This window comes from Lutjanus erythropterus, chromosome 16 (genome assembly GCF_056507025.1).
Source record: "Lutjanus erythropterus isolate fLutEry1 chromosome 16, fLutEry1.hap2, whole genome shotgun sequence".
NCBI lineage: Eukaryota > Metazoa > Chordata > Actinopteri > Lutjaniformes > Lutjanidae > Lutjanus > Lutjanus erythropterus.
The window spans coordinates 20214060-20235070 of record NC_139332.1 but is presented as its reverse complement, the minus strand read 5'-3'; the positions used below and the strand labels follow the sequence as shown (position 1 = coordinate 20235070).

Genomic DNA, 21011 nt, shown 5'->3' with positions numbered 1-21011 from the left:
AATCTGTTTATTTTTGACAAGTCATTATTAATCTTAAAAATTTTATATTTTTGGTTAGGCTCAGAGGACACCTAATATTTTGACGTCTGCGGGTCCTCGCAGGAGGGTGTGTTTACATTGACGTCACAGCATTTTGCCGAAAGGGTGAGTAAAGTGTATTTTAATTTCGTTGATTAAACACTGATATTTGAAATAGCGTTGAAACCCTGTGGACCTTCTACCTGTTATCATAATAGTGGTCACTAATACAAAGTTTGATGTGTACAAACGACAATCTGTAAGGTCCAGTTATAGTAAATAATAAAGGAAGTGCTTACGAGCTAGCATCGACAGCTAACTTCAGGCTAGCTAAGCTAGTTCGGCAAAACAAGATACTGGGGGCTGATGGTCGTCTTTCTTCAGTAGGGGGATTTTTATTGTCAGTGGAAAAGCAAATTCATCGAATGAATGTTAATACTGAGCGAGTTTTTATACTATACGTGGCAGCAACATCTTTTGTATTATTTGTATTTGTATTGTTCAACTACTGTAGCCAACCTGTGTGGTCTGAACATCGAACAAAGTCTACCTTTCGTAGATATGGAACAAAAAACTTACAGTTTTCATCAGTTCAAATGAGAAAACAAACAGCTGCATGTTGTCCCTAAAACCGGACATAAAAGAGATTAATGTTAAGGTTGAGAATATTTCCGATGGTTAACATCTCGCTTGAGGAACTAGTATGTTAGAAAGAAATTATACCAAAAATATGTGGAAGGAGAAATTAAGTGGTATGAACTTTTCATATCACGTTTATAATGATCAGTATTATGTATTATTTTTCTTTTTGTTAGTAGTATTGTTTTTTTCAAAGTGCAGTAATCAAACATGATTTTAAGATAAGTAAACTTTGAAACAGTATAGGAATTTCACCACAGTTTATTGTGAAACCGGTTCATCCGTAATTAAATGCTAAAAGTGATAAATCAGAAAATGTCTTTAATTCATTCTGAGGTCCCTCAAGTGCTGCTTTTGTAGTTATACTTACCTGTTGTATCAGAAGAGCAGCATCACATATCGGTAATACTTAAAGATAATAATAATAATCATTATTTATAGAGCACTTTTCAAAATTCACATTACAAAGTGCTAAAGAGAAACACATCCATATGTCAAGAGGACAGTCCAAATGAGAGAAAGCATTTAAAATATGGCTTGAATAAACCTGAAAAAAGAGGTCAGAATTATCAGCCAGTTATTAGACAGATTTTTAACATAAATCTTTTTCAGATCAAGTTCTGATACATCAGCATCATGTTCCATGGGATACCCAATACAGGAGGTGTGGGAGGAGGTAAGACATTCTCATTAATCTAACGTCTACAATTTAGTTATTCAAATTATGCAGTCATCATCCTTTCAACAGTAAATGACAGTTAATGTCACTCAAAGCATGTAATTATTTTATCCCCACAGCTCCGGCCAATAAACCAGAATTATATGAGGTAAGTATACTTTTCATGCTTTAACCAAGGCCTGGCAAACAGGATTTTTAATTTTAAAGAAACCTAATCATTGATGGAATTACAAATATCTGATTCTTTCTTTCTTTCTTTTTTTAAATTGCTCACCAAAATTTACCTTGAAGGAAAATTAATGAGCCATTTTTATGGCTGTTACTTTGACAAGAAGTACATCTTTAAAACTGAATTAAAACCATAGATGAAATCATAAATATGTGATATTCTGTTTCTTAGCCATGTTAAAGCTTTCACCAATCATCTCTTTTCAGGAAGTGAAATTATACAAAAATGCACGAGAACGAGAGAAGTGAGTATCCTACGCATTACTAATTGCTAGCCTAACATGAATACAAATTAACCTAGGGATTCACAGTGTGGTCACTGTTACACCTCATTATTTATTGTTTCTGAAGGTATGATAACATGGCAGAGTTGTTTGCTGTCGTCAAGACCCTTCAGGCCCTGGAGAAGGCTTACATCAAGGACTGTGTCACACCTAATGAGTGAGTTATACTTACACAAGTTTACCTTTTATGCTTACAACAATATCTGCCAAATAGAAGTGGTATACTTCACCTGAAAGCTGAGAACCCAAAGATTAATACAGATACAGCCCAGTACTATGTGACAAGTTTTTCTAGATCTGTAATAAACATTGTATTTTTTCATCAGGTTCCTATTCAAATTTGGAAAGTTTAGAGTGTATAAGGGATTAGAACATGATTTAAGTATTGGTTCTAATTTAATCATCTTGACCACTTGAGAACTGATAAAAAAAAGTTCAAGAAAAAACACATTAAAACCCCAAGACACCTTTGATATTCTGGAGATTTCTGCAAGAATTGCATGTTTTGGTGATTGGATGGTGAGCACCTCTGTTCTGGGGTTTGCTCATAAATCCGCTTATTGTTAGTACTCCAAGGAAAGCCTTTCAATGCCCCGGGTGTTTAGTTTGGGGTTGTGAAGTTTTATGAGGATGTGATTATCCTAGAGATCAGAAATGGTCATTTTATACAGTGAGTTCAAGTTTCAAAAAGTGGTCTCGGTACAATTAAATGGCTATTATGGGCACTAACATCATTACTCATGAATAAAATTGGACTCCACACTATGCAGAGATAGATAGGAAGTAGAATAGGCAAAATAAAGGTGTATTGCATGCAGATAACTGCATGGTCTCTGTCCCAAACTGCATGGAATATTGCCATGCCATACATTTGGAGTTATATTTAGCCAACTTCCCGACAAGCTAGCATCACATGGTTGGTATCATTGAAATCCTTAGGTCTTCTAGTTTCATATGATACCCTGCTACAGTCTATGAAAGAGAGTAATGTCAGCTGGGGACGTGGATTTCCCTGCAGAGTTTAAGAGGTTAGAAGATGTTGTTTTTATTAATGTTGTCTGTTTTCAGGTACACTGCTTCCTGTTCCAGACTGTTGGTTCAGTACAAGGCTGCTTTCAAACAGGTGCAGGGCTCTGATGTGGGCTCCATCGATGATTTCTGCAGGAAGTACAGAGTGAGTTCTCATTTGCAGTGCAGGCTTTTGACTTGTGAATGTTGTCATTAATGTACCATGGAATTGTTCTACCAGTTCTTTTAGATTTATTTTTGTCTTTGTGTTCTCGCCATTTTATTTCCTAGCTTGACTGCCCACTTGCCATGGAGAGGATTAAAGAGGACCGACCAATCACCATCAAGGATGACAAGGGCAACCTTAACCGCTGCATTGCAGATATAGTTTCTGTACGTCCTCTCTCCCCTCCATCATATTAAACTGTCAGTGCAGATAGGAGGCTTACTTTGGAAGCGTGCCAGAATACAAATTGTTGCAGCTGTATTTTTTATATCATGATTTAGTGCGTTCAGTTCAAGCTCTAAGTGGCTGAAGTGGTTTCACTTAATTTGGCCCATCCTCTGGTCAGTCATTGAAAAATGTGAATGGGTGTTGCCAATGGTATCCACAGCCAACTTTGATATCAACTCATAAAATCAGACAAGCTAATAAAATCAGTGGATGGACAGCAGTGTGATTTTGGCAAGGACCGTGTGTCCTGTTTGTGTTTACAGTAAAAAACAATCATATTTCTTGTTGCTGAGAGTGGAAGTTAGAAAATATGTTGGGCTTTATCTCATTCTTTACCTCTTTCTCTCACCTTCTCTGACCTTTAGCTCTTCATCACTGTGATGGACAAGCTGAGACTGGAGATCAGGGCCATGGATGAGGTAAATAAACAAAAAGTGTGAGGTGTTGATAATTGACAGACAAAAACATTTGCTTACTTGACTCTTTCATTGGTCCAGATCCAGCCAGATCTGAGGGAGCTGATGGAAACCATGAACAGAATGAGCAATATGCCTCCAGACTCTGAAGCAAAGGACAAAGTCAGCCTCTGGTTAGTTACACTGGACCGTCCAGTTTTCAATGTTAAAGTTGTGTACACACCAATTTAATCACAGTGACACACACATACTTGCTCAGATGGACAGGATTTTGTCCACATAATACCACCAGAATAACATAAAGTCGTACAAAAAAGAACATACAGGACACACAATTAAAGCTACACACAGTAGTAGCACATCACAAATGTATGCTTGTCGAATTAAAACAAGTCATAAAATACAGACTTCACGGTCAGTGAGCTTTTTACAAACTTTTTAAATTGATTTTGTAAAGTGCTGATAGAGCTGCAGCTCCTCATATCACCAGGCAGGGTGTTCCACTGATAAGTGGCTTTTACTAAAAAAAAAAAAAAGCTGTGAAAATGAAATGAAGTGTGGTGAAATGGTATGTTACAGCCTTGTACAGAGAATAATCTTAAGGATCTAATAGAATTTACTGAGTGAGTATACACAAAGCTCAATAAATCGTATTTCTCCAGTACCCTTCAGTGATGAAAATGCAGTGGCTTTTCATGCAGAGTTTTAAGAGTTTTTTTTGTATAAGGATTCAAGACGTCCTATGGGTCTGTCACCAGCCTGGCTTCAACGTGTCTTCACAGTTTTGTCCTAACTGTCATCTCTCTTGATTTTTTATTTGTTCTCTCCAGGTTGACCACCCTCAGCAGCATGTCAGCCTCAGACGAGTTGGATGATAATCAGGTGCGCCAGATGCTGTTTGATCTGGAGTCGGCCTACAATGCCTTCAACCGCTTCCTCCACTCCTCCTAAAGCATCTATCCATCTCTTATCTCATCTGTCTGAAATTCTGACTCTAATATCTCTTAAGTTAAAAAAAAAAGAAACACTCTACTTTCTTCTAATGGCTATTGGTAGGGAGTGGATTTATGTCTGGACAGGTTTTCTGTCTCTGATCCCCCCCAGTTCTTTCCCTTCCATTTGTCTCATATGTCCTTTATTCATGATCTGTATTATTCAACGTTCACCGCCTTGTATCCTCCACTGTATCTGGTCCATCATGCTGCCTGTAGTCTTGTCGACCAGGCTGTGAGACGCTTCATTGGCCTCTTTTCTAGACAAACCTGTGTGCTAGATCATTTTAACATTGGCAGTTTAATCTGACAGAACCGTTTACTTCTAACTTTGTACTGTAAAATCAAAAAGGTCTAATTTTATACTTAAGTTTTGCAGAGAACCAACTATGAAGCATGATAAAATTATATTGGGCGAAGTGACAAAAAGGTTGTAACAGCCAAAGCCTTTGTATTATTGGAAAGATGAATATATATATTTTTTCTTTTTGGTACCCTAGTTCTATCCATTATCTGCCGGATGGGGTCAGATTACCATTTTTTGTTCTGTATACCATGTTTGTTTTTCTATCACACATTTCTACAGTAGAGTCCTACAGTAGTTTTTGTCAATGGAGTAAAATGAGAAGCTGAAGCTTGTTGTCAGTTAATGGAAATTAAATTCAGCTGAAATAATTATTTAGACTGCACTTCAAATTAATAATTATATGAAACTATGGTGGAAGGAGTTATTTGTGTACATTTTCTACCCCTGTATTCTGTTAACATACCTAATCCATATTTCCTTTAGAGGTGAGGGTTTGGCCACATGAAGTGGGCAAAAGCGAGGTGGACACACCCCCTCTTAATTTTGCTTGCTAAATATGTTTTGGCCCTCAAACAACATTAGGGAGAACATATTTATTAAGATTTATCATTGTAAATAATAGTTTTGATTTTTAAATGAAAGCATGTAACACCTTTTTAGAAATAAAGATGAAAAAGCTACCTCTGACTTAATTTGTCTTGTGTGTGAATAAGGTAAAAATGTTCTTATTTTTTTCTTGTGTCGTCTAAAACTCGTGACAAATGACATTGACAGTTGTTTTGATTGCCTTTTGTATGCATTTGTGATATGGCTTCATTTCTGCAGCTGAACTGTCTATTTGCCACAGCAACAGCCCAATGAGCCGTGCCAAATTTACCTGTTAGGTGGCAAAATGTTTTCTCTTGGGCCCCTATTGACCACCCAGCTCAAGTCCCTCTGTGCATTGGGTGTGTTCTGTGCCTCCAAGTTCCTATTCAGTGCAATGCACACATTACTTTTGGTAATACAAATATTTCTGACCATTGTGTTTTTATTTTTTACAAAATATGCTTGTAACTGTTACAGTCTAAAGTAAGCCAACAAAACAAAAAAGTTTAGATTCCTCAAAGTTTTTTTTTTTCTAGTAAAGCACATCAGAAAACTTCACAAACACTTTTTTTTGCCTAAGAATTCATCTTAAACGCTTTGACAATCAATACAGTTATATTATTAATATTGCATTAAAAAACTAATAATAATATACATTCCCCATTACAAGCCGATAATTTATTGTCTTTGATATTTATCGTGCATCCCTAAAAAGAATCTTTTTCTGTTTTAATTGTCTTTTATCCTGTCTGTTGTATTTTTCCAGGTGAAACTTTTTTTTTGCTGTTGCTTCTCTGGAGTTAAAAATCTAGTAGGGCTGTTGATGGGCTAGCACTGTTGATTGCTGGCAGAGACCATAGTTGATGCATCTTTTTTTGTTTTCTGCTTGCTTGTGAGGACTAACAGCATGAAACTCATCAAACAAGACTGTATGGGGATCTTCATTCTTTTATCTGAATGGTGGTCATGATGAAAAGGTGCTGTTTTTCGTCTGAGTACAAGAATAAAAGAGGTCTCATAAATCCAGCTAATCTCCTTGACAACAGATGTCCATCAGTGGCAGCCCTATAAATGAGTATATCAAACTAAAAAGATAAAGGAAATAAATAATGTAAGTAAAGTTAAAAATAATGACACACGTAATAATGTTAAAATAATTATAATAATAATAAACTTATTAAAAATCGTTTTGGTTTCCTTGGAGTTTATCAGGAAGTGTTTGTGCGGCGGCTCCTTTAAGAAATTGGGCAGCAGTGTATTCGTTACCAGGACGACGAGAAATGACAAAACTCTTCCGTTCGTCTGTTAGCGGCTGCAGTGTGGGAGAATCGAAACTACGTCCAGAGAGAATTTGAAATTAACTTAAGAAACAGCAACATATTCTGCGTAGTAAATCCAAAAAAGTTTTTCAGTGAGTACATGGAGTCAAAGACGAACCTGCTGCGTCTCGGCCGACAGTGATTGATTTATTGAACCGCAAGCAACGCGACGTCTGTCAACTATAAGTTCAGGGTCGCATGTGTGCTGCTGGATAAGCTGCAGAGAGACTCGACTAGCGTTCATTACTTTGGTATTCATCAAATTTGCATCCCGTTTGATGCTACAGTTCTGGTCTGAACTGTTTTAACACCTGTTCCAAGACTACTGAGGAATTATCAAAGAGTATGTTGGGACTTTCTGCATGAACGGGAGAAACAACTGTTGAAGAAAATGAGCAAAAAATATGAATCGGCAAACGTGAGTGAGGTGGAGGAACACATTTCTCTGAAGTATGAAATCAAAAAGAGACTTGGAAAAGGGGTGAGTGACAGTTTCTCTTCTAATTTTACTGGCTTTAATGGAAATTGAGCTTAATTTACTCCAGGTTTTACAATTAATTACAAAACAGAGTCTGACTAATTCTGGATTTCTGGGGCAGATGCTGATACCAATGTTAGAGGGTAAAGAACATATGATATCAATATATTGGCTGATATTATTAGTACAGAATATAATGTGCATAAACATGTTTTTTGCAATGATCCCTTAAAATTGTTTATGAAACACTTTTTTTGACAAAGATGTAATGGAGGCAGGGTATTTTCCAAAATGACATCATGGCACAAAAACAGTAAACTCGCACTGGTATCTTTTAATAATTATAAATACTTTTAGCCTAAATTAAAAACAACACAAATGGAACAATAATATATAGAATATTAAACCTGGATCAAGGAAAAGGATAAAAAAAAAAATACACAAAATGCTGCCTATAAGGATAAATTACAAATTATTAAATTATTATTCTTAAAAAAAAACATTAATACCAATGCAGTCTGATATAGCTGTCACAGGCCAATATTGGTCAGTAGCTATATCAGTCAAGCTCTGTAACAAAACTCCTTTATGCACCTTTGAATCCCTTTTCCAAATATTTTGTCATTTGTCAAACACTTTGAATACTGTTTCAACCCCCTGTGTACCTGTACATTAATGTTTACCACATCTTCTTAAGTCCCCTCTGTACTTTAATCTTAAAATAAATTCCTGTAATTATGCAGACTTAAGGTCCCCAGTGAAATACCAGTGTTGTAAGCAGCATGGGGTTTATTTACTTTGGCAGGACTTTCCTTGCAGATCAGCTGATGTATGAGGACACTTGTTCCCTTTTGTTTTTCTCTGCACTGGTGCGGTTGCCACATGACTAAAAACAGACTGGTTTTCTTTCCACTGACTGTCCACAGAGACTCACAAATTGCTGCCTGCTGTGCATGAAGTGGCCAGGTGGTTACTGCCACGTACTCCAGTCACATTGGCTTACTAAAACATACCTGGGGCCCGCTGTGACTCATGTTACACAACTGTTGAACCTGTTTACACTTGACTGGTGCGATAGTGGTGTCCTGCACAGTGATGCTTCAGGGGAACAATAGTGGGCAGCGTGGTGCTAATTGGCTTTAGATAGTCATAAAGTGATTTTACAGCTGTGATTAAACTGTGTTTTGTTTTGAAACATCACTATCTCTTTTGACAGAGACAAGAGACGTACGGTCACCAGCTGCCAGGCTGTGTGAATCTGATCCACTGCCTCTACTGACAGTCCTTGTGTCTCTGCAATAATAGTGTGCTCTGATGCCTCACTGCTGCCTCTGTTATGCTTGACTTCACTGCCTACATCAGCACCCTGACTCTGCCCTCACCATAGTCAGGGTTGTCACTAGGACACAGAGGTCATGTCCTTACCTTTTGTTTTTGAGGTATAAAGTGATCAGATGTTTCCATTTCCTAATTCAAAGTTACACATAAACTGTGTTCCTACTCAAAGTACCTGGAACTTCTTGTTCAGAAATATGCTAATCTGAGGAAAGGCTGCTGTCATCATCATCATCAGTGGTCCTCTCATCGTAGATATAAATGTCATTGCATCTAGTGTTTTATTTCTGTCCTCCGTATCCAGGGTAAAGGATGCCCACATTGTTGGCTGATGCATAGTTTCACACAAGCAGTCAAGGATGATACATTCCTCTGTTTTCATGTATATCCCATCGGTCACCAGATGCTTCCCCCTTTTACACAGAATGGTTTTTAAACATTTGTCCCACTGTTGGAGTCGTTTCGAGTGAATTAAAACCATAATTCTGACCATTTAGCTCAGCATTTTAGCCGTGTTTGCATAGCTATGAACTGACGAAAGGCTGCTTGCTGACAGAGCCTTATAGAATGAGTCGCGGTAATGTTAACTAGACATGTTTGATGATGCATCTGTAATGTCCACACCTGAGGCCAGCTATTTCAATTGACAGCTCTGGCTCATGGCACCCTAATGAGGCAATCTAATCTGCATTGTCTGCAAAGTAGCTGTTGTTTGGAAAGAACTACCCTCGCAGGGAGGCGGTAAAATAATGTTCCTTAACTTAGATCCTGATCTCTGCGGTACAAATACAGAGTCCCTCCAAAGGTTTCTAGTCCCTGAGGAAGGTTCCTATGGTGGAAATATGGCTTTTGGGTTTTTAAAAGGCCCATGCTGATATGTTTAGAACTCCATCTTTAAATTTGACATTTTTAGACCAAGCCAAAACAAGAGATACAGCAGATAATAAATACAACCTCCAGTGTTCCAAACAGAGTAGAGTATAGTCTTTGAGACCATCACGCAGAGAAACTCCTGAGAAATTAGCCAATACAAGTTAACTGCAGAATGAATTGAAAAAGTATTTCTTCTTGGCTACAGTCCTGACCACAGTTTTTTCCCTTTTTTGTTTTCCTGGTTGGCATCCTTGTTAATGTTTGACTGAATATGAGCCACCTTCTGCATGTAGAAGAGGTGACCAGATGCGTTATGTTAAAAGTTGTTTTGTGTCTTTTTCAGGCTTATGGCATTGTATGGAAAGCCGTCGACAGACAGACGGGTGAGGTTGTGGCTGTGAAGAAGATCTTTGATGCCTTCAGGAACAGGACAGATGCCCAGGTGTGTGTTTGATGTGTGTGACATGGAGTAAAGTCACTATTGTAACCTGTTAACTTTTCACATCATATCTAGTATCTAGCCCAATCGTACCCCTTAAATAGAGCAATGTCAATAGTGATTATTTGCTTAGTTTTTATTGGTCTGAAGAGGTAACATTATTAAAAAGCAGCAATTAAGAGAAGGTCTGAAAATGGTAAGTGTAGTTTTCCATCTCTCCTAAAATTGGCTCCCCCGGCTTTGTCAATGGACAGACGAGTTTGAGTAATGATTGACCAGAACAGGAGACTTGTGTGTACTGAGTTTATGGCTGCATGTTCCTAACTGTGATGTTCTCTCCTTTTGCAGCGGACATTCAGGGAAATCATGTTCCTCCAGGTAACAATAATAATTGTGTTTGATTTAAATAAAGGTCAACTAACTGTCCTGCTATCATCAAGTCCCAACGACTGAAAGATGAATAATCTCAGCCCTACTTTCTACTTCACTCTTCTCTCGTTCCACTGAGATATAAGATTGTTTCTCCCTGGGAGTCCTTTTCAAGATAGCAGTGCAAGCAGTTTCACATAAAGAACATGTTAGAACTCACATAATACATAAAAGCCACACAAGATAAATAGTAAAAGAAGAGAAGCATATGGGCCATACCAGTGACATTTTCAACATATTCCATTTCAAGTCAAGGATTGTTTAAAACTGCAACATGTTTCCTTCAGAGTAGTTTGTAAAAGTCATTCTAAGAGGGCTTTTCCTCTTAAGTAGTGGTATTTTGCATTCAATGCCCAGGTTGCGTGAACAGAGAAAATAGTTTTATCAGGAATGCTGAGTTGTGGACTGCTGCTGGTGCAGTTTGCTAAAAAGCTGTACAGTGATAAACACTAATAGGTTTAATACCTCTCAATATGAATGATAACACAAGTATGGCAGAGGAGATGCTCAGCAGTAGTACAATGTTTTGTTTTGTTTTTTGGTGCTTTTATTGACAGTGCATATCAGTGTTGTTTGATTAGCCAGGCCTCATTCAGCTTCAACGTTGTCATTGTCCTGAAGGAAATTTGGTGTGCAGGCAGTGATTAAACATACAGGTCACAGTAACACACTGACAACAATGTGCTTTATATACTTATGTAACATACTCCAGTTCCACACTTTATTTGCTGACCTACATTCATGTAACCTTCAGCTGTGCCACTGCCCCCTAATCAGCTGTTGTCATACATACACTGACTGTTATGTAACCTCTGTCGAAAGTTTCCCTGTTGTTTTCACAATACCTGCCAGTGATTATGGGTCAGACAGTAGCCAAAGTGGGCCCTGTGTTTGTGTGAGTGGTTTTTGTTGCTTAAAATCTCTCTTCTGTGCGCAGGAGTTTGGAGATCATCCCAACATTGTCAAACTGCTAAATGTCATCAGAGCCCAGAATGATAAAGACATTTATCTCATCTTTGAATACATGGGTGAGTGTTGTGAGTTCTTGTATAGCCATAGTGCTTGCACATGGATCAGCATGGAGAAGAGTGAAGGATACAGTAGTTCTCAGCAGTTTAACTTGGCGCTGAAAAGACCAAGGTGTGTGTGTGTGTGTGTGTGTGTGTGTGTGTGTGTGTGTGTGTGTGTGTGTGTGTGTGTGTGTGTGTGTGTGTGTGCGTGCGTGTAGACGGCCCTTTGCTTCCCTTGGCTGGCAGCGCTGTCTTACTGCTGAGTCCACAGATTGGCCTCTCCCTCTCTGCAGTCTAATCCATGACTGTACACCAGCGTCCCAACACAAACCTCCACTGTTGCTCTCTGTCACTTCGCTTTCAGCACACTGCTTTGTTGAGATCATGTAGCATGTGTTTGGCAACTCAGTGCCACAGTCATGGATGAGAATACGAGTATTAGGGCCATACCAGGAGGAAAAAAATGAAAGGTGGAAGATTTTTTTTCTTGAAGTAAGAATAACATTTGAAAAAACAAAAAGAAATCAAATTAAACCTGAAAATGTATTTTTTTTCTCAGCATTTCAACTTCATTATTCACATTTTGAATTTATTTCCAACATTTTGATTTTAGACTTTTCAATTCTAGATACAAAATTTAAAAAATTTCTTCCACCTCTCACTTTTTCCCCGCATACCTGGCCCTAATACTCTAAAGTATGAGAATGATCTTAGAGATGTTTTGATACCATTTTTTTCCTTGCTGATACAGATTCTAATACCTGAACGGCTGACACAGAGTAGCAGTGAAATGATATGATATAATATAACATGATATGAGTATAGCTAAAGGTGATTTACAGTCCAGTCATTCGTAGATGCTACTATAACAGTCACAGTATTATCATCAATTTTTATTTTTTGCTTTGGACCAGATACTGACCTGCATGCAGTGATAAAGAAAGGCACCCTACTGAAGGACATCCATAAACGTTATGTGATGTACCAGCTCTTCAAAGCCATCAAATACCTGCATTCAGGAAATGTTATCCACAGGGACCAAAAGGTATGCTGGATATTGAGCATTAGTCAAGAATTAATTTATATTAGCGATAAGTGTGTGTGGTTTTGAATCATAAAACATAAACATATTTTACTAACAAAATTCCTTTCATTGTTTCACATATTTATGATTTCCTTTATCTGTGTTTTGTGGTGTTTGTAAATGTTGTTTAGTGTAACATTACATGCCATGTATTTATGAATGTATTGAAGGGTGATTTCATTAACATGGTACAACTTATATCAAAAATCAAAGACCTTTACATGCACATTCTGTCCCCTTCATATCAAATAGAATCTAATTTCACTATTCAAATTGAAATTGTAATCTGTGCGCACAGTTTTGAGGTATTTTCAGACATTTTTGGAGACACTATGAGGAAATGCCATTGCATATCTATAATTACATATATGAAGAAACCTTTTTCCCCCCTACTTTTTTTGATGGCAAGAACTTAAGTATACTCATGGGTACTGAAATATATATTATTAGCATAGACAGATGTGTTAATATAAGCATTTATGTCATTATTGTAACATGAAAGCAATTTTTCACATCAATTTTCAGTGTGGTTTTGTTTTAAACCATTGAAAATAGTTCAAACACAGCATAAAAAGTCTGACATATTTGTTAAGATTAAACAGTGCTGCATCTAATGATTATTTTGAGTATCGATTAATCTTCCAAGTACAATCAATAGTTAAGTCTGTGAAATATCTAAAAAATTAAAAATGCAAGTCACTCCAAGTTGAGGTCTTCCATTGGCTTTTTTGTCCAACTAACAGTCCAAAACCCAAACACATTCAGTCTACACTGTTATAAAAGACAGAAAAGTGGGGAAAAAAAATAATTGATTATGATTGTCAAATTAAAATTATGAATATTTAGTGGATCAACTTATTAATTAATTGTTTCAGCTAAAGATCTAACCCATTATGACTCATATTCAGTAACATTTGGACTGATCTGCAGGAAATCTGCTGACAAGTCTACACAAAATCCTCTAAAACAATAGGCAAGAATTTTACTCTTTTATATTCTTCCTCTTTTCCCTCCCTGACACAGCCCTGACCTCTCTGTAGATACATGAAAATCAAACTATTATTGTCCTTGTGAAGAATGTTTCCCTTGTCTGTGTTTCCCACAGCCATCCAACGTGCTGCTGGACACTGACTGTGTAGTCAAGCTGTGTGATTTCGGCTTGGCCAGATCACTCAATCAGATCCAGGAGGACAGTGGGAATCCAGCGCTGACGGAGTATGTGGCGACACGGTGGTACCGTGCTCCTGAGATCCTGCTGGGATCCACAAGGTATCGGCTGTGATGAGCATCTGTTGTCAGTATCTGTACTGCTGCCTCTGTTTGTGCTTGTTCTTTACCACAGTTTATTCAGTGATGACAAAGATGGTGTTTTAGCAGCAAGTTAGTTATGAGTGTACCCGACCTGAAAAAGGAGTACATCTTGTCCAAAGGTACACCAAAGGTGTGGACATGTGGAGCCTAGGCTGTATCCTGGGAGAGATGCTGCTGGGAAAAGCCCTGTTCCCTGGGACCTCCACCATCAACCAAATAGAGAAGATCATGAGTGCCATTCAACACCCCAGCCCAGAAGGTGAATAAAGACCTCCAAATTAAATGGAAGTAAAAGTCCAGTGTGTAGGATTTACAGAGATTTATTGGCAGAATATGGCAGAAAGAATATAGCATTCCTAAGTATGTTTTCATTACTGTATGTGAAAATATGAATCATTCTCTTTCACTACAATAGACTGGTTTTACACAGTGAAGCCATCATAAAACTGAGTGAGGCGAAGTCTTTGCAATTTGCAAGCTCACCACTAGATGCCACTAAATCCTGCACACTGGTCTTTAAAACTCCTCACACTTTACTTTTCATAATGAGCAGAATTCATTATTATTAATTAAATAAATGCAATTTAATTTTTAGATATTCTTGCAATCAAGTCTGAATATGGATCCTCTGTCATTCAAAGGATGTTACTGAAGTAAGAAAATCTTCCTACTATACACAAACTTTGTTAACCATGGATTCTCATGTGTTCATTTTTTAATATGTACATGTATATAACCAGCAACACACCTACTGCACTTGAATTCATGTGGATTACTTTATTTGTGTGCGATTACAGTTGACACTTGTCCTCTTCTGACCTTGTTACTCCAGGCACAGAGAACTAGTTTAGGGAGTGTTGATAACACATTTCTTTTCCCTCCACTGGGATGATCATTATCAGAGATTACAGGCAGGGGAGGTGGAGCTGATTGCATGCTCAGAGAGCAGGAGTTGTGATTATGGCAGACATGCAACGACACAGCAGTGACAAAGCAAAATCATAACCTAAGGATGGCAGTTTAAATAAACAACCTTATTTAAAAAAGTGTGTGCTGTGTTGTTACATGTTGAGACACTGAGTGAGCAGGGAGAGTTGAGCTGTCTGCTTGAACAAGATTGCAGACTTTCTTGTATTTGTAGCCTGCATAGGACACAACAGTTTGCACTTTAAAGGGACAGGTCACCCCCAAGTCAAAATACATATTTTTATTTTGGCCTGTGATGCTATTTATCCATCTAGATTGTTTTGGTGTGAATTGCCGAGGTATCATCTGTAGAGATTTCTATGTTCTCTCCAATACAATGCAACTAGATGGTACAAGTCCTGTGGTGCTCAGATCACCAAAAATACATTTTAAAAACTCTACAGCAGTGTCTCTTCCCAGAAATCATAATCCTGATTACTTAAGGTGTTCCACTCTCTTTGTTGTGAGCAGTTTCATGTAGGACCTATTTTCTCTCTACCAAACTACAGCTTCCAGCCATTTGACCGTGATAGCTACCTCACTTAGTGGTGCTGACTTTCCAGCTCATCTGTTCTGTCACAAGCATGAGCCTTCTTGACTTCCTTCTGCACAGAGATGTGGTTGGTCGGTTGGTCTAGTTTCGTAGAATGAAAATAGTTCCACCTGAAACTGCTCTCAACAAAATCTGTGGATCATTTTGAGTAACCGGGTCATGACCTCTGAAAAGAGACATTTCTGTTAAGTTTTTCAGATATGTATTTGCTTAAACATGACCTGATCGTTTCAGTCAAATCTCCCATCTGTATTCTTTTCCTCCTCCTGTTTTTTTGGTAGCTTAAGGATACCTTCACCTATTTTACACATCAAAGTTTGTAGGTCTTAAGGAGTACTAGTGCATATGTGAAAAAAGTTGTATAAATTTTAATGTTATTTGCTGACACTGGAGGGAGCTGTGCAAAGTCTGATAAATTGCCTCTTATTACAAATTTGAAAATGAAATAAATCTGCAGGTTTAGAGTTAGAAAGAAGTCTCAGACCTCTGTAGCTCCTCATCTCTGATTGAGGCTAGCAGCTTGAAGATACATTAGTGGCTACTAGCATAATACACAGGACTGTCTGATCAAACTGTTTGTGGTTGAGTTGCAATGGAGTGCCTTTTAAAATACCACTCTTGGTTCCTATACCAGACCGCAGGTGCCTCTGGAGGATCTTCTCCAGCCATCTGTGCCTCCTGATGCTCTGGATCTATTGAGAGGTTTGCTAGTTTTCAACCCAGACAAGCGGCTGACTGCTGAGCAGGCCCTCCAACACCCATATGTAGCCAGGTATTAACGATCAATAATTCACATTGATTCAGGTTGATTGATTAGTAGCTGTGGTCAGGTTTCCCTTACAGCGCAGAGACTGTAGAGATGTCTTTATATTTTCTTTTATTTACTTTGTTTAGCAGTTAGAATCAATAATTCTTTGAGTATACTTTGCCGCCAGTTCCAGATTGAGAGTAGAAGGATCGATATTGGTATCATTATGTCAGTGCTATTACCATTAACTGCTCACGTTTATGTAACTGTGTTTTCTTTCCATGTAGGTTTCATAGTCCAGCCAAGGAGCCAGCTCTTAACTATGATGTAGTGCTGCCAGTGGATGATGATGTACAATTATCTGTGGTTCAGTACCGCAACAAACTTTATGAGGTACAAAATGAGTCATAAATGTTCAGAATGCCATAATGAATTAAATTTGTACACAGTATGCCATCTTACAAAGAAGTTCATTGCAGAAGTGTAATTTAAACCAAATTTTCCTCTTCTTACCTGCAGATGATGCTGGAGAGGAGAACTAATCAGGGGATGCTGAGGCTGATCAAGCCAAAGGAAGAAGGCTGTATCAGTAGCAGAGACAAGCCCAGTGTGAAGGATAAAGTGGAGAAGGGTCCAGTGGCAGTAAATGGCACTGGGAATGCTGACCATGAGGGGAAAGCACAACATGAAAAGACTGATGAGACAAGCCATGTACCTTCACATACAAGCATCACCAAGCCTGGTGTGCCTTTGAATGCGTCCACCTTGCCTGCTGGGGAGAAGACGAGTCCATTAGCGAGTCCAGGCCTGGGAAAACTCACATACAATCCCATCACACATGCCCCTAGTATGTGTGAATTTATCTGTACAGTTTCCACACAGGGCTGAGTATCAAACCTCAGAATCTTTTTCAGATTTTGGGTCCTTGTTGGTGAAAACTAAATATTATAGGTGTATTAAATTTTAGCATATCAAGAATACTTGTAGTCCAACTAATCATCCATATAATTCAATGTGTTAATGATTAGTTAACTTGAACTTTGCTATTTTGGAGCAACTATAATATAATAAATTTGTAGACAAACACATGGAACAACTTCAAGTATACATATAACAGAATTTATATGTTTTATAAATTATGCAAAAAGTGTACAAGAATAGTTGTAGTAACTTTTGTAATATTATATTATATTCCTAGTTCACTAAAATATACTACTTTTTTACCTTGGCTGACCAAAATATATGTTATTTAAATATCTGTTCAGATAGCACCTGATTTAAATGAAAGTTTTCTCTGTTTTAGACTCTTTTGGTCAGGGAAAGTTCTTGAAGGATTACCTGTTCTACGTTTCACAAACTCTTTTTTTCCTCATTCAGATGTTTTTGTTCGTGATTCAGCTGGTCCACCTCATTACTACCACTCCACTGCAGCCAGCAGACCATTGGAACAGACCAGTAATGGACATGCGGCAGCATCACCAACAGAGGGCACCAATGCTAACGTAGTAAGCAGCAGACTTCAGTCCACTTGTTCTCTCTTCATGTGACGTAATGCTTTCATTTTTACACCACAACCATTTATACTGCTTACATCACAGCAAATTTAACTTCTTTAATCTCAGACTGTATGTCATATTTACTTTATGTACACATTCTATAGTATATACATTTTATACTATTGTACGTATTATTCACAGGATTCTCTCGTGTGCTGGAAATCTTTGAAATCACTTCAATTTTAATGTAATGTTTTCAAGATTTTAAATGTGCATGAATTTTGGATAAAGTGCTTGAAACTGTTTGACACTGTAATTGTATTACTTTAATAATAAATTGCTCTCTGACTGAATAGTTCACTTTTTAGATGAAGAAATAAAATAAGTCAGGAAGAGCCTAATCGCTTTTGTCTTTCACACTAAATGAAGACAACTCAGTTTGATCACAAAATATAATTTGTTGTGTATAGTGCAGTAACATCCAATTTTAATGTGATTAAGAAATAAAATCATTTTGAGCATATTTGTGTATATAAATATGTCATTTACCACAGCTGTGATGTGCTTTTAAAACTTGAAAACCACCTAAATTTGACTTTGGAAAAGGTGTGGAAACCCTCTTTTCAATCACATACATTTTTTAATGATATAATGCATCCTTTTATATATGTATATACAGACAAAAGCTACTATATCTAACTGTGCAGTCATCCTTTTTTAGTATAATGCTACACGCCATGTTAGTATTACAACATATGTGCAGTTACTCTGTACAATTATTCCTGTAATTCTGTAAAAGTGAATGTTGTATATAGATTTTATTTTTTATTTTATTTCTAATTTTATCACTCACTCTGCAACCCTTTACTTTAGGTTTCTTGCATTCTCTTCTACTCTTTCACTTTCTGCTGCTCACCCTGTATTTTGTTTATTATTCCTACCCTCTCTAGTCCATGGACCAGATTCTCCAGCGTGGTCGCTCAGCCCCTTTGACCCATAACCGTTCCTTCTCCTTGACCCTAAACCAAACCCAGAACAACCCACTGATTCGCAAAGATGAGCCATCCCTGTCCTCTGGACTGTATGTCACTTCTGCACGCCTGGTAAGCCCACCGCACACTCAGGACAGGCCTGTTTAAATATTGAACACAGAATGCATGGACATATCTGTATATGGACATTTTAAAGCATGGCTGCTATGCTAAGCCACTGATGGAATGGCGTGTCTAACTCTCTGTTTCTTCTCATGCAGAACCAACGCTCAAGTCCTCAGGCTCGTGAGGCTCGGCCACCACCACGCTTCAGCAAGAAAGTATTTCAGAGTAACTGTAATGTGGCAGCTGCAGGCGACCCTCGAGCCAAACTGGGAAGCTACGCTCAGGCCTATGGCACCATCAACAAGACGGACCTGGACAATCTGCTTCGAAGCCGCCCGTACAACTAGTAACTGCTGTCATGTCAGTGGTTATGGTACACAGGGGCTGGGTGTGTTTGAACACACAACAAAGTTTGTTTTGTTCTAGGATGTTAGACACGCGGTGAACTGAAACAGGAATTGTATAAAAAAAAAAAAAAAAAAATAGGTCAAACACCTCTTGTATAGTGTGTAGAATGTACCCATTGTCTGTGACAATGAAGACATATTTGTAAAAATACAGTGTGATTTCATATTACATTTATCAAACTGTACCAGCAATTCATGAAATTGTGTACCTCTGTTGTTTCTATAACAAGTTTCACTCAACAGCATTTGTTTGTATTAATTATCACAAACAGGTGGTCAGTAGGGTCCCACAAATACTTTTTGCTGGCCACAATTTTTCATGTTTATCTATGTAGCTAATGACCTCTATGCTTGTTTATGTACACTGAGCTAGTTGGTTTCAGGTGGACACAGAATAACTGTAAAATGTGCATATACAGTAGTTGTTTGAATTGATTATATGCAATAAGGAATTATTTTCATGTGAATACAGAAGCAATAAGCCTACCTGCCCCTCTGTTCCATACAGAAAGAATAAGATTTGTGTTTCATTAACCCACTTTATAATGTTTAACTGACATGGATGACTGTGGCAGCAAACCACCATGAAGTTTAAAAGTTCAATTATAAACAGGTGGAAAGCTCAAATTATTCATATCTCTTACCAGCAGAACAATGTGAAAAACCTCTGTTACACATGAAGGCCTGGCATTGAAAATCCTACTAAAAAGTAGTATCAGAAGTATCATACTAACATGAGTGAAAGCTCATTGTGCTGAATAATGGCCCCTGATGGTACACATTACGTTTTTAGGTTGTTAATACAGATGCAACAATGTCTTTCTCCAGAATCACTCACTGCATTTCTAATGGGTTAGAAAAAAAGAAGAAACAAAATTCGTTCTTCAAACCTTTCTCCAATCTTTATTTTTTTTATATATTTTTACCTCTGTGAGTCTTGAACAATTATTTATGGAACTGATGGTTTAGTCTTAAAGGGGCAATTCACCCCAAAATCAAACAGGTATTTTCCCTCTTACCTGTGGTACTGTTTATCCCTCTAGATTGTTTTGGTGTGAGTTGCCCAGTTTTGGGGGGATGTCTGCCTTCTCTCCAAAATAATGGAAAAAGACAGCACTCAGTTTGTGGTGCCCCCCCCCCAAAAAAAAATACATTTAAAAACATCAACAGCAGTATGTCTTTCCAGAAATCATGACCTGGTTACTAAAGATAATCCACAGACCTTATGGTGAGCAGTTTCATGTAGGAACGGGTTTCTCTCTGTTGAAACCCTATCAGCTTGCAGACAGAGGTGTACATCTACCCACAAAGTCTGTGGAGTGTGTTGAGTAACTGGGTCATGATCTCTAGAAATTGACATTACATTTTTTACATTACTTTTTTGGAATTAGTTTTTTTTATTATTAAATTTTCATTTAAACACTGTCACATTTTGGTCAACAAATGAAGTCACTCCAGTATATATAAAATAATAAGAAATTAAAAAAACATCCAAAAAGCAAACAAACTAACAAAAGAAAGAAGAAAATCAATATTCAGTTACCAAATAAATTGAATAAATATCCCTGCATTGGTATGTAACACAATCTTATTCTTAAGTAATAGATTGATACTCCCATACATAACGTTAATATTATGCACATGGTGTGTGCTTTACTTGAACACCTGTCCACATTTAAAAATGTAATACTAGTAGTTTCCCCTCTTTGCCATATATTTCTCAAATGCCACTTTGTGTTTTTATTTTAGAAATAGTGGGTTTATATGACATACTTTGTCGGTGTTACAATGAGGCAGTTGTAACAGTATGTATGGTATGGTATGTGAGCTATAAAGGAAAACTTGCAATTATA

The 21011-nt window shown here is 37.6% G+C and overlaps 2 protein-coding genes across 3 annotated transcripts; both read left to right on the top strand.

Annotated features, from left to right (window-relative positions):
• Positions 1-88: 88 nt before the first annotated feature.
• Positions 89-5712, top strand: vps28 (VPS28 subunit of ESCRT-I). Of its 2 annotated transcripts, none has more exons than XM_084739385.1 (10): positions 89-144; positions 1270-1333; positions 1456-1484; positions 1772-1809; positions 1916-2005; positions 2917-3022; positions 3148-3249; positions 3676-3729; positions 3808-3899; positions 4557-5712. In XM_084739385.1, the coding sequence occupies exons 2-10, from the start codon at positions 1294-1296 to the stop codon at positions 4675-4677; spliced, it is 672 nt and encodes a 223-aa protein (XP_084595511.1). In that variant the 5' UTR covers positions 89-144; positions 1270-1293; the 3' UTR covers positions 4678-5712. The 2 variants fall into 2 exon arrangements, with proteins under 2 accessions (XP_084595511.1, XP_084595512.1); XM_084739386.1 differs by lacking the exon at positions 89-144 and adding an exon at positions 180-401.
• A 1312-nt stretch (positions 5713-7024) lies between these two features.
• Positions 7025-19273, top strand: mapk15 (mitogen-activated protein kinase 15). The gene is made up of 14 exons (XM_084739281.1): positions 7025-7413; positions 9962-10060; positions 10406-10435; positions 11424-11514; positions 12411-12541; positions 13686-13849; positions 14011-14150; positions 14487-14544; positions 16045-16182; positions 16446-16551; positions 16678-17005; positions 17536-17663; positions 18605-18757; positions 18907-19273. Exons 1-14 carry the CDS (start codon positions 7324-7326, stop codon positions 19096-19098), a joined length of 1848 nt encoding a protein of 615 aa, XP_084595407.1. The 5' UTR covers positions 7025-7323; the 3' UTR covers positions 19099-19273.
• Positions 19274-21011: the final 1738 nt, after the last annotated feature.